This window comes from Meles meles, chromosome 11 (assembly GCF_922984935.1).
Source record: "Meles meles chromosome 11, mMelMel3.1 paternal haplotype, whole genome shotgun sequence".
Lineage (NCBI taxonomy): Eukaryota > Metazoa > Chordata > Mammalia > Carnivora > Mustelidae > Meles > Meles meles.
In genome coordinates, this window is record NC_060076.1 from 5882411 (window position 1) to 5899536 (window position 17126).

Sequence of the window (17126 nt, forward strand, 5' to 3'; positions counted from 1 at the left end):
CCGGTACCACCATTTCTTTGTTCCTCTTTGGAGCCAAACTTCTTCAAAGTGTTCTTACTTGCGGTCTCCAGTCCCTCTCCTCTCACTACCTTAAACTCACTGCACACCTCTCAGCCAGCACTGCCCTCTTAGAGCCCCTGTGACTTCTGTATTGTTCAACCCAATCGCCTGTCTTCAGTCTGGCGTCCTTGACCCATCAGCGGCTTTGACGGGGCGGATGCTTCCTCCTCCTGGCTTGGCCTCATTCCAGTCTTCTGGCTTCCTTCCTACCTCACTGGGAACTCCTTCTTAGCCTGCTCTCTGGGTCCTCTTTGCCTCCTGCCTCTTCACACGATGTGCCCTAGTTCCCAATCCCTGTCATCTCCCCCTCTCAGTCTGTGTTCCCTGGGTGATCTCATCTGGCTTTAAGTATGATCCACGTGACAGTGGCTCGCAGGTGTGTACCTCCAAGCCAGACCTCTGTCCGGACTCCAACATAGATTATGCGTTACCTCCTAAAATCTGTCTGAAATGGAAAGTGTCCGAAGCCGAAGCTGCCTGCCTACGGTCTGCATCTGCACGGCCCGGCTTTTCCCATGCCCTTGAGGGCAGCTGCTCCTTCCCTGTTAGGTCAGAAACCCTATTCTTCATTAGGTCAGAAATGCCCTCTTTCTCTGCCACCACCCCGCCCCCATCCCCAGTGTAAGCCATCAGGAAGTCCCAGTGACTGTACTTTGCACATTTACCCAGGATCTGACCCCTTCTTCTGACCTCCACCTCGGCCGCTGTGGTCCAGTCCCCATCACCTCTCACCTGGGTTATTATGAGGCTTCTAACTCGTTTCTCTTATTCACGTCTTATCCCCTCTTGTCTGTCTGTTTTCCACAAAGCAGCTAGATCATGGCACTCTGTTCAAAATTCCAACAACTCCCCATTTCACTCTGTAAATCCAGAACCCTTACCATGGATGTCCTACAAAGCCCTATGTGATCGTATTCCCCAACCTCTCTGACATCTCTTTCCTCCTCTTCCCTCTCTCTGCTCTAACCATACCAGCCTCCTTGCTGTTTCCTCGCGTGATACGTGATAGGTACTCAGTAAATAGTTGTAGGAAGACTGAATCCAGACATCCAGGTCTGAGATGCTTGGTCCCCACTGCTTCAAGGAGAATCATGTGTTTGCACAGGCTGTGAGAGCTGACGAGGGCTTACCAACGAACAGAACAGCCAGTAGTGTGTGAGCAGAGTACCAGGGGAGCTCTAATGCACAAGACAGCTTGGAGCTCACCTTCTCACTGTGGAAAACAGACCACATGCAAATAAGCAAACAAGATTTTTTTAAAGATAGCGTTTATCATCCCGGGTAAGTAAAGCCAGTGATGTAATAGAGCATGATGGTGGGTGGGGGTTACGGAGCTAGACTGGCCAGGGAAAACCTGTTGCTTGAGAACCGAAACACAAAGAGAGAAGACCAGCATGCCAAGGTCTGGGTTTAGCTCCTCCAGGCCAAGGGATCAGTGAATGCAAAGGTCCTGAGGTGGAAACATGTTCAAGGAATGGAAAGGCCAGGGTGACTGAAGCATGGTCAGCAAGTGCTTGCTTGAAATACAGTGTGATGTTGAAATAGCAACACGATCTTTTTGGAGAGACTTCTGGCATTAACTCATTTTTAATTTTTTCAGCATTAATTAGAGGAAAAATAATGCTAACTTATTTTTTTTTTTAAGATTGGTTTATTTGTCAGAGAGCAAGAGAGCGCACAAGCAAGCAGAGTGGCAGGCAGAGGCGGAGAGAGAAGGCTTCCCGTCAAGCAAGGAGCCCGATGCGGGACTCGATCCCAGGACCCTGGGATCATGACCTGAGCCAAAGACAGCAGCTTAACCGACTGAGCCAACCAGGCGTCCCTATGCTAACTTATTTTAGATGCAATGGGTGTTCATTGGGGCTTTGATTTCTGTAGGTTGGGGGGCTGGCAAACTATAACCTATGTCCCAATCCATCCACTGCCTGGTTTTATAAAAACGTTATGCAGAAACACGGCCACACCCATTCATTAATGTATTGTCCTATGGCTGCTTCTGAGAACAATTGCAATTGACTAGTTACAACAGGGACACCTGAGCGTGACGCACTTACAAGTCTAAAATACTATCCGTCTGACCCGTTTCAGAAAAAGTTTACTGACCCTTGCCAGAGTTACTATTTCTTCAAGGCAATGTAAGGTCGAATTCCTAATAAAAGTTTAACATTTCATACGACCTATAGAAGAGAACCAACTTTTGGTTGCCCTTAGCTACTGTAAAAAAAGCTACCTTATTTGTTAACCAGATGTTGAATTCACATGATTAAAAATGCCAGAGGTAGAAAATGGTGTGCCGGGAAGGGTCCCTTCTCTTAACCCTGTCCCCAGGGACAATAAATGTTATCAGTCTCTTGTTTATCCTTCCAAAGAAAATTTATGACGCCGCAGGCAAATGAGGGTGTGTTTTCTTCCTTGCTTCCCCAGCAGTTCTGTGTGCCCTTGTCTCTCTACATCCTGGAGATTGTTCTGAGAACTCATTATTTTTGCGGTTTTACAGTATTGCTGTGGATTGGTGGATGTGTTGATTGTTTCCAATTGTTTGTAACTCGGAACAAAGTTGCAATGCATAACCTTGACTAATGCACTTGAACAAGCTGGTCCAGAAACAAAGTTCCTGAAAGTAGCACTCTGGTTCTGGTAGAGTTCACCAAGTTGCCACTCAAAGGCTGTGACCCTTACCGCTTGTAGCACAGTGTGGGACAGTGCCATTGACCTTGACCCTGACCCTCAGTGCCCCTTGGTACCAGTCTTGTCCTATCTTTGCCAACGCGATAAGTAAAATTAGGAGAGTCTGAGCCTTAGTTTGTGTTTCTCTTATTATCAATGAGGTTGAGCCTGTTTTTATACATTTGAGTCATTTATACGTTCTTTTTGGTGAACCATTCATGTCCTGGCCAACTTTTTTTTTTTTAATTAGAGTTCATTGTCAATAAAGGGTAACTATGTAGAAATTATTTTACAAAATATATGGTGTGTTGTATATACAAGGTATTCCACTTATATTTACTTTCACCATTAAAAAAGACATACAAATGGAACTGAAGGATTTGCTGAACCATAAATATTGAATTCATATAAGATTTAGCAGAAAAATTATTAAAAACTTGTAGGATGTCATTACTTTTTTTTTTTTTTAACTCGTTATAACTTTCAGGAAGCTCACTTAGCTCACTGCTAAGTAAGAGAAAAAAAATAATCTTAGCATGTTTTGCTTCCTCTTCTAGCTGAGTTATATAATTTGGTCTATAACACAGTCCCACAGTTAACTTGTCTTAATTCTGCATTTATTTGTTTATTTACTTACTATTTGTTTCTTTTTTTTTTAAGATTTTATTTATTTATTTGAGAGAGACAGTGAGAGAGAGCATGAGCGAGGAGAAGGTCAGAGGGAGAAGCAGACTCCCCATGCAGCTGGGAGCCCGATGCGGGACTCGATCCCGGGAACTCCGGGATCATGACCTGAGCTAAAGGCAGTGGTCCAACCAACTGAGCCACCCAGGCGTCCCTGACCCACCCAAGCGTCCCTGTTTCTTTCTTTATTAGAGAGAGAGTGTGTGTGTGAGCACGGTAGGGGAGGGGGAGAGGGAGAGAGAGAATCTCAAGCAGATTCTGTGCTGAGCGCAGAGCCCGATGCCCAGATGGATCCCATGATCCTAACCGTGTGACCCGAGCCAAAGCCAAGAGTCAGAGGCTTAACCAACTAAACCCCCCAGGTGCCCTTTAATTCTGTATTTAAATATGAATGTACGCTCACCTCCATTCCTTCTAGACAACCTCTCCACCCGTCTCTTGGCATCAAGAGAAATATGAGTATTTCCTTCCCTAATAAGAGTTTGTGGAATAATTCTCCGAGTGTGTTTCTATTTGAGAATGTCCCCATGCTTGATAATAATTTGACCTGGTTATTTTCAAGTCATATTTTCGTCCTCTCCAAACTTTGTCGCTGCATTGGTTTTTGGTGGAAAAGTCTGGGACCAGCCAGTTTTTTGTCTTTTTTTTTTTTTTTTTTGTAGGTGACTTACTTTTTTGACTATATATGTGAGGAATTTTTTGCTTGTTTAGCAGTTTGATGGCATCGCCAAGCTAACTGATTGTTGATCATTCTTGGTCTGTTTCCTTAGAGCCCTTTCACATGCAGATCCAATCCCTCATTTACTTCAGGGTCACTTTTTCCAGTTACATCTGAATATTTTTTCTGTATGATGTACTGGCTTTATATACTTCAGAGATACAAGTTTTCCTTATGTTAAAGCATCTTGTTCTTTAGGTAATCTTTTCTTCTGCTGTTGTTAGTTGCCTTCCTTACAATGATCATCTCAAAGCTTTCTTCTGTTAAATTTGATACCACTGTATTTGATACCCACTGTATTCATTAGTTCTGTAGTGGTAGCTTCTGTTCTTACTTAGTTCATTGCCTTAACTTTGCAGTCTGTTTCGGCCCGTGGTCTGGGAATTCTTGACTCCGTTGGCTTTGTGTTTTTATGATGTTTTTCTGTAGTGTAAAATATTCCAGATGGGTTTGCTTTTGCTTCTTTAGCTTCTTTTCTTCCAGATTGTTTGTTTGCTTGGTTTTTTGATTTGTTGTGGTTTTTTTTTTTTTTTTTTTTGGTCATTCCCTCCCTCCCTTCTTTCCTTTGTTTCTCCCAACCTTCCTCCCTTCCTATCCTCTTTCCTTCCTTCCCTCCTTCCCCCTTCCTTCCTTCTCTCCTGTATTACATATCATATCTTTTCACCTCACTTACGTTTAATATGGGCAGTTCAGCGAAGTGGTTGAGAGAACGGGCACGAGAGCCCCAGTACCTGGGACGCATTCTTGATTCTTCTGTTCAGTAGTCGCACGACTTGGGGCACATACTGTCTGTGCTTCATCTTTTTCATCTGTAAAATGTGAATAATAGTAATTCCTCCTTTCCGGGGTTGTTAAGGGGACTTCATGAGATAAGGCGCATGAACTTCCTCAGCATGCTTTTCTTACCCACCTAAGCAACCCCAGCGCTGCTGTTGGTTCTGATAGAGGGTAGGTGAGCGTTCCTGGCCGTGCTTCTAGAACTGTTGGCCTTTCCCTCTGAGCTCCGTTACCGGGTAAGGGTGAGGCAAAGGGCCTGGCTTTGTACATTTCATCTTTGAGACTCTGAGTGTGTTCCAGAACTCTGTTAGAGGTTGTGTTTGAGAGTTTAGTCCGTTAGGTCAAAGATAATCCCTGTTCTTTCGGGATGCCTAGGTTAGGCGTGATCTCCCTCCGGCATCCAGCTTCGAGCCCTGGAGCATGAGGATCCAGGTGGTGACCCCTGCTCCTGCCCGAATTCTGGAACCTGGGTGGTCAGGCTGCGCGTCTTCTCAGAGCTTTCCTGTCACTGTCCCCGACGGCTTACTCACCCTTCAGTTTATATTGTCGAAACTGATCTTAAGGGTTTTGTGGGCTTATTCCTACCCTACTTCACCCCCTGACGCAGTGGCAGTGAGAGTAGGGACAGCATCCTTCTCCGCGGTCCCAGAATCTTCTGTCCCTCACCACGGTCATCACTTTACAAAGTGTGTAGACTGAAATTATGCTTCTTTCTCCATGGGCTTGTTTTCCACTGTTGATAATTGTCCTGGCTTTTCCTTCTCACCTCTTGTTGGGAAAGCACAGTTCTCTGATTGAATTTTATTCTGCTGTCTTTGTCCGGAAGTCTTGTGGTGAGCTTTGAAAAAATAAAAAAGAAAGATAGAAAAAGAAAACAAAACAAAACAAAAAAATTCCTGGACCCAACCCTGGACCTTCCATTCCGAGGGCCTGGCACTGGTCCCAGGTATCTCCTTTTTTTTTTTTTTAAAGCTTCCCCATGGCTCTTCGGATCAACCGAGTTTGAACCCAGTATCCTTATGAGAGGATTATGTTTTTCTCTTACCTTTTCATTAGCCTGTCTGAAGAGCAAGTTTAATACATAAAACACTTCAAATTTCTCAGAAAGATCCCATAAATTTAAAGCTGCTCTTTGTGGTTTATTTCCTTGCTTTGTTTTTTAGGTGACCTCATACAAAATAGGGCGAGAAAACCCATCTCCAGAGAATGGAAATGAAAGTTGATCTTTCTGTCTAGTGGTCCCTGAGAGAAAAATTCTGATTTTCCCTTCCATACCTCTTAAGCTTTTAGTTTTCTGCTGGCATTTATAGAATGAATTACTCACTGGTGCTTTTAAGAAGCATTTTGAATGTCGTATACGCCAACATGGTCGAAGTGAGACTTGTTCATCCCCATGTGACAGTATCCACAGGGTGTCACAGACTTCCCCCTACTGTCTTCAGTCCTGTTTTGGTTTGGACTGGCGAGAAAGAACTAAAAAGAATGCTGGTTTTACCTGTCTCTGCTCAAGCTATGTTTCCTTCAGCTAGATATAAAATTTAAAATTATTTTTACAAAGGCTTAGGACTGGAAACTAAAAAGAAAATGTGGATTTATTACATTTTTTCATTTATTTTTTAAAATGTGAAGTGGGTTTTTGCTTGTTTGTTTTATTGAAGTAGTCTCTACACCCCACCTGGGGCTCGAACTCTTCGACCCCAAGATCAAGAGTCTCACGTGCTTCTGACTGAGCCGGCTGGGAGATTGAGCCCCACGTCAGGCTCCTCGCGGGGCGTGGAACTTGCTTAAGATTCTCTCTCCCGCTCCCTCTGTCGCCCCCCACCCCACTCCTCTTCCTCTCTACCAAAAAATAAAAACCAACCAAATTAAAAAAAACACCTGGAGCCACTAAGCTTTTTAATACTCCAACTTCCCATGTATTCTACGCTACGTCTATGTGGAAAGAACCTCTTGGTTATATAGTCATCTGCTTTCCCTGTGTTCCCCTTTCCATCCCGGCCACCTGTTAAGTAGGATGGACTGTTTTTACTAAATCGGCCTTTTAAGGAGTGACTGTGGTAAACCAACTCAGCCGTACTGTGCTTTCAACAAGCAAGATTTCTCTCCTTTGCATTATATGTGTCTTTAAGCCACATTATTAATTAATTAATTGATTAATTTCAAAGATTTTATTTTTAAGTAATCTCTATACCCAGTGTGGGGCTCGAACCACAATCCTGAGCTCAGAAGTCACATGCTTCACCAACTGAATCAGCCAGGTGCCCCTAAGCCACGTTTTTAAAGGAAATGCTGTTTTTCAGCATTCTTTTAGATCTAGATTTATTAGGGAAACTGTCCTGTGTGTCCAGAGTATCAGCAGAGAAAATACGATGTGGTTTATTGAAGCATGGGTCACACCAGAGCAGCCTTCAAGCAGGAACACTCTCTTCTCTTCAGTTATTAACTATAATTAATAGTTACAAATTAATTATAATTTTGAAATGATCATATCCTCATGTCTCCATTTTACTTTTATTTCATTACTATTATCATTACCATTATCACTATTATTTTAAGTAAGCTCTATGCCCCATGTGGGGTTTGAACTCATGGCCCCAAGATCAATACTCACATGCTCTACTGAGCGTGCCATCCAGGTGCTCCTCATATCTTCATTTTATTTTATTTATTTTATTTTTTAAAAGGTTATATTTATTTACTGGTCAGAAAGAGCAAGAGCACGGGCAGGGGGAGTGGCAGACAGAGGGAGAAGCAGGCTCCCTGCCGAGCAGGGACTCGGGACTCAATCCCGGGACTCTGGGATCCTGACCTGAGCCCAAGGTAGATGCTTAACCGACTGAGCCACCCAGTCATCCCATATCTTCATTTTTTTTTTAAAGATTTTATTTATTTATTTGACAGAGAGAGATCACAAGTAGGCAGAGAGGCAGGCGCAGAGAGAGAGAGGGAAGCAGGCTCCCCGCCGAGCAGAGAGCCCAATGTGGGACTCGATCCCAGGACCCTGAGATCATGACCCGAGCCGAAGGCAGCGGCTTAACCCACTGAGCCACCCAGGTGCCCCCCCATATCTTCATTTTAAGTTGCAACAATTGATATTCTGTTGGGTGTTACATGTTCCCTCAGAAAACTTGAAGGGGCAATAGAGGTCATTTCATCCAACCCCCTTGAACTTCTAGATGAGGAACTGGATGCCCAGACTTGCTCACTGATTTGTCTGGGTTCAAGCCATCCCAGAGCAATGTCTTTTGTTTTTTTTTTTAAGATTTTTATTTATTTATTTGACAGACAGAGACCACAAGTAGGCAGAGAGGCAGGCAGAGAGAGTGAGAGGGAAGCAGGCTCCCTGCCGAGCAGAGAGCCCGATGAGGGACTCGATCCCAGGACCCTGAGATCATTGACCTGAGCCGAAGGCAGCGGCTTAAACCACTGAGCCACCCAGGCGCGTCCCCCACCCCCAGCAATGTCTTTTTTACTGAAGTTCGTTGCCTCACGTCATCTAGTAACACCTGTTAGAGATGAAATCACATCCACTTTGTATGTAAAAAGTACCATGATCAAAATTGTAAACTTGTGATGGCACATTTTTTCTAGGTGAATCTGTAGATTCAGGGAGAATAAAAGAAAATGTGAAATAATGAAAGTAGTTACTAGGAAAGAGGAATAGAAACACGGGATAAACAGGGAAGTGAGTACCAAGATGCGGTCAAGTGAGCATCCCCCGCCATGGACCATTAGTCAGCCTCTCCTGGCTGTTTCCCTAAACTGTTGCCACTCAAGTCAGGGGTGGGATCCATGGGAGTGAGTTTCATTTTTTTCAGGGTGACCTCCTGGTTTTTGTGTAAATTTAAGTGTGTTGAATGTAAAGATTGTCTGGATTCTTGACCTGGAGGTGAGATTAGAAAGAGATGTGAGTGATTTTGTCTCATCTGAGTGTGGTCAGTGCAAACCTCCTGGGCAGGCAAGTCCTCCTAATTAAGTGTCTTAGCGTGAACAGCTCCTAAATTCCTTTCCTTTTTATTAGCTCTTTGTAGGAGCAGCCACACAGCCCTGACAACATGCCCTTGGCACTTGGGTGTTTTTTTTTTTTTAAGATTTATTTATTTATCTTAGAGAGCACGAGTGGGAGGGGCAGAGGGAGAGAGAATCCCAAGTAGACTCCCTTCTTAGCACAGAGCCCAACACAGAGCTGGATCCCACGACCCCGAGCTGACCTGAGCCGAAACCGAGTCAGACGCTTAACCACGGTGCCCCCTAGGCACCCGGTGCTTGGATTTTTAATTTGAGCATTTGGACATAGTCCGCATGCTTTTCTTGGATCGTCATGAAGATGATCGGGAGGGAACGGTGGCCCGGAGGAAAACTCGCCCTCAGCTCAGTGCTGCAGATGAAATCAGCCGCAGGTGTACACATGGTCTGTGCTCTCCAATTAAAGTCAGGTCGTGATAGCCAGGTTAGCACCAACTCGTGCCCCTTTCTGTTCTCACGTGCTCTACCTTTGGAGTAAAAGATGAAAAACGATGCAAATCTTCACAACTGGAGCTTTGTCAACCCATGCAGAAAAGATGGAAGGAAGCAGGGGCACCTGGCTGGCCCAGTTGGGAGAGCTGGCCACTCTTGGTCTTGGGGTCGTGAGTTCCAACCCCACACTGGGTGTAGAGACGACTTAAAAAAAAAAAAAAAAAAGGAAGGAAATAAATGGGTTTCAGCTGAGGACATTTTGCGATTTTTTTTTTTTAAACTTATGCACAAAGCACTGACTTCATTTCTCATTCCCGATGTCTCAATCATCTTTCTATAGAAGGTGATATGTCTGCATTTTTGTTTTAGGAACCTCGCGAAGAAATACCAACCTAAAAAGAACTCGAAGGAGGAAGAAGAATACAGGTCTGTTTAACGCTGATAATTATGTCCTGATAATCTTTACGCCGGCCGTGATGCGGATGAAGGAAAGGAGAAAGGAAATGTACAAAATAAAGCTGCATTCCCTACCCGTGTTTGTGCTAGTTTTTAAATTGGCAGCGAGAACAGTAAAAACCCGGCTCAGCTAACTTATGCTGAGTCACTAGACCTATTCCAGATTGTTTCAATTAAGGTAATTGGGAAAAGCTCAGAATGTAATCTAAGCAAATACAGGAAGCAAGGATTGTGCATTCCACAGTCTTGATTGGCTTTTGTAATGTCAGGCGTCTCTTTCTTTGAGAAATCTGTCCATTTCAGTAAGCAACTTAGGCACCTTAGCATGGACAGCGCAAAAGTGTTAAATCTCTAATTTAGCTCTAAACACCCATTGAATTAATGCATAGTTGGCATGTACGGTATCTGGGGTCATATTTGAACCAGGATTAACGAGGCCAAATACTGCCTTGCAGAGAGCGGTTCGGCATCAGAGAATGTAGAGTGCTTCAGTGGTAATTAATTCTGAGCCTTTTCGACGAGAACGCTCTTATGAGTAATGAACTTTCGGGATCCTATGGGACATTGACGCACATTAACCTGATTTTAATTAATATTTCGTTAGCGCACACAGGGTTAGAACGGACGGGGCCCCTGTTTGAAAGAGTGGCATGTGCTCATTTCCGTAGGTATACGGCTTGTAAAGCCTTCCTTTCCACCCTGAACGAAATGAATGATTACGCTGGGCAGCATGAAGTTATCTCCGAGAACATGACCTCGAGCATCACTGTGGAGTTAGCCCGCTACGTCCAGGAGCTGAAGCAAGAGAGGAAATCGGTAACAGAAGTTTGTTTTTTCTTCCTAAGGAATGGACCAGGGGTAACAGGAATATCCCTAGAAGCTTTCAAATTAAACACAGTCATGGAACGTGGTGGTGGGTCTTGAACTGAATCGTGGAAAAGTTATGGACCCTGTTCCTAGAAGGTGTTTCTACATCTTTGCAAGGGTCCCTCAGACACTGAAACTTATCTGAGGACACCCCCCTCCCCAATAAAATCCCTAAGAGGATCTTAAATGTATTTGAGGATCTCACACATAAAAAGAGTAAGCGATATCAGGTAGTACATGCGGCGTGGAATAAAGAGTATTAATATAAATGCTTATAACGTGTTCACAAAAGCCAGAAAGGTGATCTCAGTGCCATCGACCGTTCTTTGGGTCCTTCGTCATCTAATGAAGAGGCCCTTTTTGGTCCTCCTGCCTTCGTTATCATCTTTCCATAGCTCTTACTGTTAACAAAGGAGAAAAACGTGTGCTCACAAAAAGTATATTCATAGTCAAGGTTTTGTTTTGAAAGATTAAATTGAGTGGGTTAAAGCCTCTGCCTTCGGCTGAGGTCATGATCCCAGGGTCCTGGGATCGAGCCCTGCATTGGGCTCTCTGCTCGGCGGGGAGCCTGCTTTCCCCTCTCTCTGCCTGCGTCTCTGGCTACTTATGATCTCTCTCTCTCTGTCAAATAAATAAATAAAATCTTTAAAAAAAAAAAGATTAAATTGTAAGCTGCAGTTGGTGTCCTTGTTCTCTGATGGCTTATGCAGGACACCATAATTTGTTAGGAATAAAATACTAAAGCTGGCCCGTGATAATACTTTTTTCATTTATATCCAAGTCCACCGTAATTCTTCTGGTGCCTTGGACATGCAGGAACCAACAGGGAAGGTGGGATTCCTACTGAACAAATGGAAGAGATGTTAAATAATAATGACCAAAATAATTACTTAATTGCAGTTGTGATTGTTGCTGCCAAGTATGAGTGCCGGAGCCACAGGAGGAGATGATAGGAATGCCTGACGTGCTTGTGCTCAGGATCGGGGAGAAGCCTCCCAGGGCCCTAAACAGCCAATGTTTTAATAAGACTCGGAGGATGAGGAGGAATTGCCTGGGACAAGCAACGGAGGTAGCAGCCAGTGCAAAGGCCCTGAGATAGGAAGGTTTGGGGAACATCTGAGAGTTTACTTCTTTCTAAGCTATAAAGAGGTAGCACATGGCTTTGGGTGAGTTTCCTAGTTAGGAACAGATATATGCCTTAAGATCGACCATTGGTTTGAAAAACAAAACAAAACCAAACAAAAACACAGGTTCATAAACTGAGATGGCATGTTTATCTGTTCCCATTAGAGGGGTAGATCTCTACTGGGCACAGTTTTTCTGCCTACCCCGGCCACACTTACCAGTATCTGGAGATAGTTTTGGTCGTCCAGGGGGTTGCCATCGTCATCTGGTGGGTAGAACCCAGAGATGCTCTTAAATATCCTACAATACACAGGCGGCGTCTCCAACAAAGAATTACCTGCCCCATAAAGTCCGTAGTGCCCAGATTGAGAAACCCTGCACTAGAGGCCCAAATTAGATGACAGCATCTTCCAGACCGTTCATTAAAGATCTTTTCTATGACGGAAAGGAAGCAGTGCACAGAATACTGAAGTGCAGAATGAAGCACAAATGTCTAATATAATCATAAACTAAATACAGTAAATCTGACCTTGGTGTTGGACTGCTTCCCAGGTTCTTGAACTTCCCTCAACCTTGCAAAGTTTATACCTTCTTCCTGTTTGTTTCTTTGCTCAGTGCTTTGCGTCTCTTGACTGACCTTCAGCCACCCATATAGCTTAGAAATTTAGCAAACACCCTAAACCAGAACTCTCTGCCTTTACTTTAGTACAGAATAGAAATTCTGCTTCTGAAGTGAATCATGAGATAGGAGCCTACATAAACTGGCTTCCTGTTAACTTTTTTGAATGCCTCTCCTCCAGCCACATGGGCCCCCTTGCTGTTGCTCAACCTCATCCTGTGTCACCCTGCCCCAGGGCCTTTGCACTGTCTCTGTTCGCCTTGGAAAGCTTTCCCCCCAGATATCTGCAGAGCTCACTTGCTGACTTCTTCTCAGGAATGGCGTCTTCTTGGGGTCTGTCTTGTCCACCTTATTTAAAATTACGAAGTCTCTCCTCTCCTTCCCGGCCTCGTTCCCACCACCTTCCCTGCTTTACTGTTTTCCCATAGTGCTTACCAACACCTAACATCTTCTATATTTGTTTTCTTTCATCTCACACTTAGAATGTAAGCTCTGTGAGGGCAAGAATTTTCTCGGCTCCTGTCGTATCCCAAGCACCTGGAAGAGTGCCAGAGTGGAAGTAAGCATTAGGAAGTAGAGAGGGGCCGTCTTAGACTCAACTTTGTTCACTTTGTTCTTGGACTTTGTGTCATTAGTGGAGGACCCTTGTATTTCCTCTTTGTGTTACGATTGGGTCCTTTTGTTTTATTCACTCACTGCTAAGCATGTCTTTTGTACAGTCCGTCATATCTGTAGCTTGAGTTCTGTTCCTTTTTTTAATCAGAAATTATAGTAATTTATAGAGTAAATGATAGGTGATACGGAGACACATTAAACAAGATCTGCAGTACGGGATGCTCCATTTATTTTAGGGAGAATTACAAGCACACATCTGAGTCAGATGTTCCGCTGGGAAGAACGACAAACATCGGGCTCTCTTGAAGCATTTTGTAATCACATGAATGACATTTTAGGAAATTGGGAACCCTTTTAAAACTCTAGAAAGAAAGAACAGCCGTACGTAAATGCATATTTGTGGTGTTTTAATATAATGCATCATGAACCTTTGTGCTTTTTTCCTATGTATTTATCATTATTTTGAATGACCGCATAATGGGCCATTAGGTTGTATATTGATACGCGGGGACTTTAGAAATTATTCAGGTTATATTGTCTGTTTCATTGTTTGGCCGCGAGTCTTCATTTTTGTGGATTATAATAACTGATAGCTATTAGGCTTCACATTTCGTCTTCACAGCACCCGTTCGGGAGGGGGGACAGTTACACATTTTATCCCAGACCAGGAGGCTGGAGGCAGCGAGGCGGGGGGCGGGGGGGGGGGTCAGGCCCTTCCTCAGGGGTGGCTCTGAGTGGCTCTCAGGGCCATGCGTGTTCGCACGCGTGTTTTTGTTTCCACTGAGTGACGTTCTTTAACTTTCATCCAAGGATGCCGGGTTAGACAGTGTCAGCTTCCTCACGGACAGTCAGCTCTAGATAAAGTGCTCCTTGAGTTTGAACCATAATGACCAATATTTCTCCTTTCGAGCTTTCCCTTTGAGCTCCTCTGACTCTTATTAGTGAGTGATCTTACTTATTTTTGAAAAGATGACATGACTCGTGGGGCGCGTGGGTGGCTCAGTCGGTTAAGCAGCTGCCTTCAGCCCAGGTCATGATCCTGGAGTCCTGGGATTGAGTCCCATGTCAAGCTCCCTGCTCTGTAGGGAGTCTGCTTCACCCTCTGTCCCTCACCACCCCCGATGCTGTCTCTCTCTCAAATAAATTGATTAATTAAATGTTTTTAAAAAAGAAAAAAGAGAAGATGACTCTTGGGACACTGGTGGCTTGGTCAGTGAAGCCTCTGCCTTTGGCTTGGGGTATGATCTCAGGGTCCTGGGATCAAGTCCCACATTGAGCTCTCTGCTCAGCAAGGAGTCTCCCTCTCCCTCTGTGCTCTCTCTCTCTCTCCAATAAATCAATAAAAATCTTAAAAAAAAAAAAAAAGATGACTCTTAAAAACACAGTAGAATAGGATCTTCTCCAATTTGTGGTGACATTTGAGACCAGCGGGAGTGGCACAACAGAGCTGGAACTCAGATCCGGGTCTCCTGGTGTCCCAGCCAGTGGCCTTTTTGCCTGCTGCCGTGAAGGGCTGACCGCGTGCTGCACATCTTCCCTAGGAGAGGGACAGCCCAGACCAGCTGTGTGTCCACAGCTCCCTGGGAGGCTGTCGGGCTCGGAGAGGAAAGGATGTTCGGTCAACAAATGGGTTTGGGATTCGAGCAGCCCCACCAGCTGTGACACATCAGACCAGGTCATGAAGGCTCTGTGAGCCCCATTCTGAGTCTAGTGAGATCCTCGATGAGAAAGGAGTCTGATGCAGGATTCGATCCCAGGACCCTGCCACCATGACCTGAGCTGAAGGCAGACACTTAGCCGACTGAGCCACCCAGGTGTTTCCCCTCGAGTGTTCTGATCAGGGTTTATTACAGAAAGCAGGAAGGTAAACAGGCTTCCCTGTGACCTTATATCATAACAGTATGGCCCAGTGCATTTAAAAAGAACTTTCTAAAAATGTTGAATTGGTAGACGGCATTGAAATGAGAGGCTTTCACCATTTTAGGTCTAGCTGGTATTTCTCAGAGTATTTCTCAGAAATCATGTCTTGTTTAAGTACCAGTCTTAACCATTAGTATAATGCATTTGGGGCCATTTGGTACAGCGGCGAAATCCTGTCTGCCCAAAGGGATGATTTCAAATTTATAGGATTACTGCTGGATCCCATTACTGCATATAGAGTTATTTCCTAGTTCAGTTTGGAGTACTGCTGGAAAATGATTTCTCCTCTAGATTTTGCTGTGTTTGAATAGATGAATCTCTAACAAGGGTCTGCGTGGTGACAGCTCATTCTGTAAAGAATGTTTCCTTCCGGGGCGTCTGGGTGGCTCAGTGGATTAGGCCGCTGCCTTCAGCTCAGGTCATGATCTCAGGGTCCTGGGATCGAGCCCCACATCAGGCTCTCTGCTCTGTGGGGAGCCTGCTTCCTCCTCTCTTTCTGCCTGCCTCTCTGCCTACTTGTGATCTCTCTCTGTCAAATAAATAAATAAAATCTTTAAAAAAAAAAAAAAAAGAATGTTTCCTTCCCTCTGGATTTGAAAGGAAGGTGGTAAGGAAGTAGGAAGAGAGAGAGATGGACAGTCCTCTCGTCCTGGGGGCCATTTCATGATAAGGAGCCAGCTGTCTGTCCTTGAAGTCTTCAAAATCTCCCATCATAAAACAGGACAACACCTGCTGTGCACGTTCTTTGGAGAAAAGGTGGGTTTTAGGCAGCGATGTCCACACCTCCCTTGTTCCCATAAGACGTGCAACTCTCCCACATAGTATCTTAAGGAAACAGTTTGTTCCGAGACACAAATTTATAGGCTCGTTGGTAGGAAAATGCATTGATTTTTCAAAAATAACTTTTTTTTTTTTTTTTTTTTTTTTAGTTTATTTGACAGACAGAGATCACAAGTAGGCAGAGAGTCGGGCAGAGAGAGGGGGAAGCAGGCTCCCTGCCGAGCAGAGAGCCCGATGCGGGGCTCGATCCCAGGACCCCAAGATCATGACCTGAGCCGAAGGCAGAGGCTTAACCCTCTGAGCCACCCAGGTGCCCCAGAAATTATATTTTAGCGAGATACTTAGCGAGATATTTTAGCTAGATATTTTGCGAGATCTATTCTCTTTAGAGAGAATAGGATCCGTGGCCTGTCTTTGGGGAGAACGTAAGTCAGAGTACGCACCGCGGGTTCCTTTGCTTTGTATTCAGTTTTTTTGTCTACAGATGTAAATTATCAATAAATCTGTACTGTGTGGCAATATTTAGTATTTACTCGTGTTCAGGAGAAATTACTGGGAAATCAACATTCTTTATAAGGCAACATGATTAGTTTTAATGTGTAACATCTGGAAATTTTTATACTTGTCTGATTTTCCTAGATTTTGACAGATTTGCAGTAAATACAATAGTCATCTCTTTTAGCTGACATGCAAAAAGAACTTCTGTTTCTTGGGGCACCGGTGGCTTAGTTGGTTGAGCATCCAACTCTTTTTATTTTTTTATTTTTTTAAAGATTTCATTATTTATTTATTTATTTGACAGAGAGAGAGATCACAAGTAGACAGAGAGGCAGGCAGAGAGAGAGAGAGGGAAGCAGGCTCCCCACTGAGCAGAGAGCCCGATGCGGGACTCGATCCCAGGACCCTGAGATCATGACCCGAGCCGAAGGCAGTGGCTTAACCCACTAAGCCACCCAGGCGCCCGAGCATCCAACTCTTAATCTCTGCTCAGGTCTTGATCTCTGGTCGTGAGTTCAAGCCCTGCTTCAGGCTCCATGCTGGGCGTGGAGCCTACTTTAAAAAATTTTTTAAAAAAATTAAAAAAAAAAAGAACTTCTATTTCTTTTATGTACTCTTCCCCCCCTTTTTAAATAATGCTTTTTATCTTCCCCCCCCTTTTTTGAAGGGGGGAATGTTATGATTCATGTATTAATTGTCAATATTTTTAAAGAATGTTACCAAAATTCTGGATTAAAGAACAAAAAACTTGAAATTTTTATAAGTCAAAATCCTCATTTTTTCCTGAGTTACCTTCTAGGTGTCACTTATAGGCACAAAGATATTGATATATACAAAGACTGATATAGACATGTATATGTAATATGTCTATATAAATATATT

At 44.0% G+C, this 17126-nt stretch overlaps 1 protein-coding gene across 16 annotated transcripts in view; it reads left to right on the forward strand.

The window, feature by feature from the left end:
- Positions 1-17126, forward strand: part of FNBP1 (formin binding protein 1) — a 144538-nt gene that overhangs the window by 57615 nt on the left and 69797 nt on the right. For all 16 annotated transcript variants that reach the window (XM_046021924.1, XM_046021909.1, XM_046021908.1 and 13 more), the window contains exons 3-4: positions 9734-9790; positions 10489-10636. In XM_046021924.1, coding sequence (XP_045877880.1) covers positions 9734-9790; positions 10489-10636 — 205 coding nt within the window. The remainder of the gene's footprint in view (positions 1-9733; positions 9791-10488; positions 10637-17126) is intronic.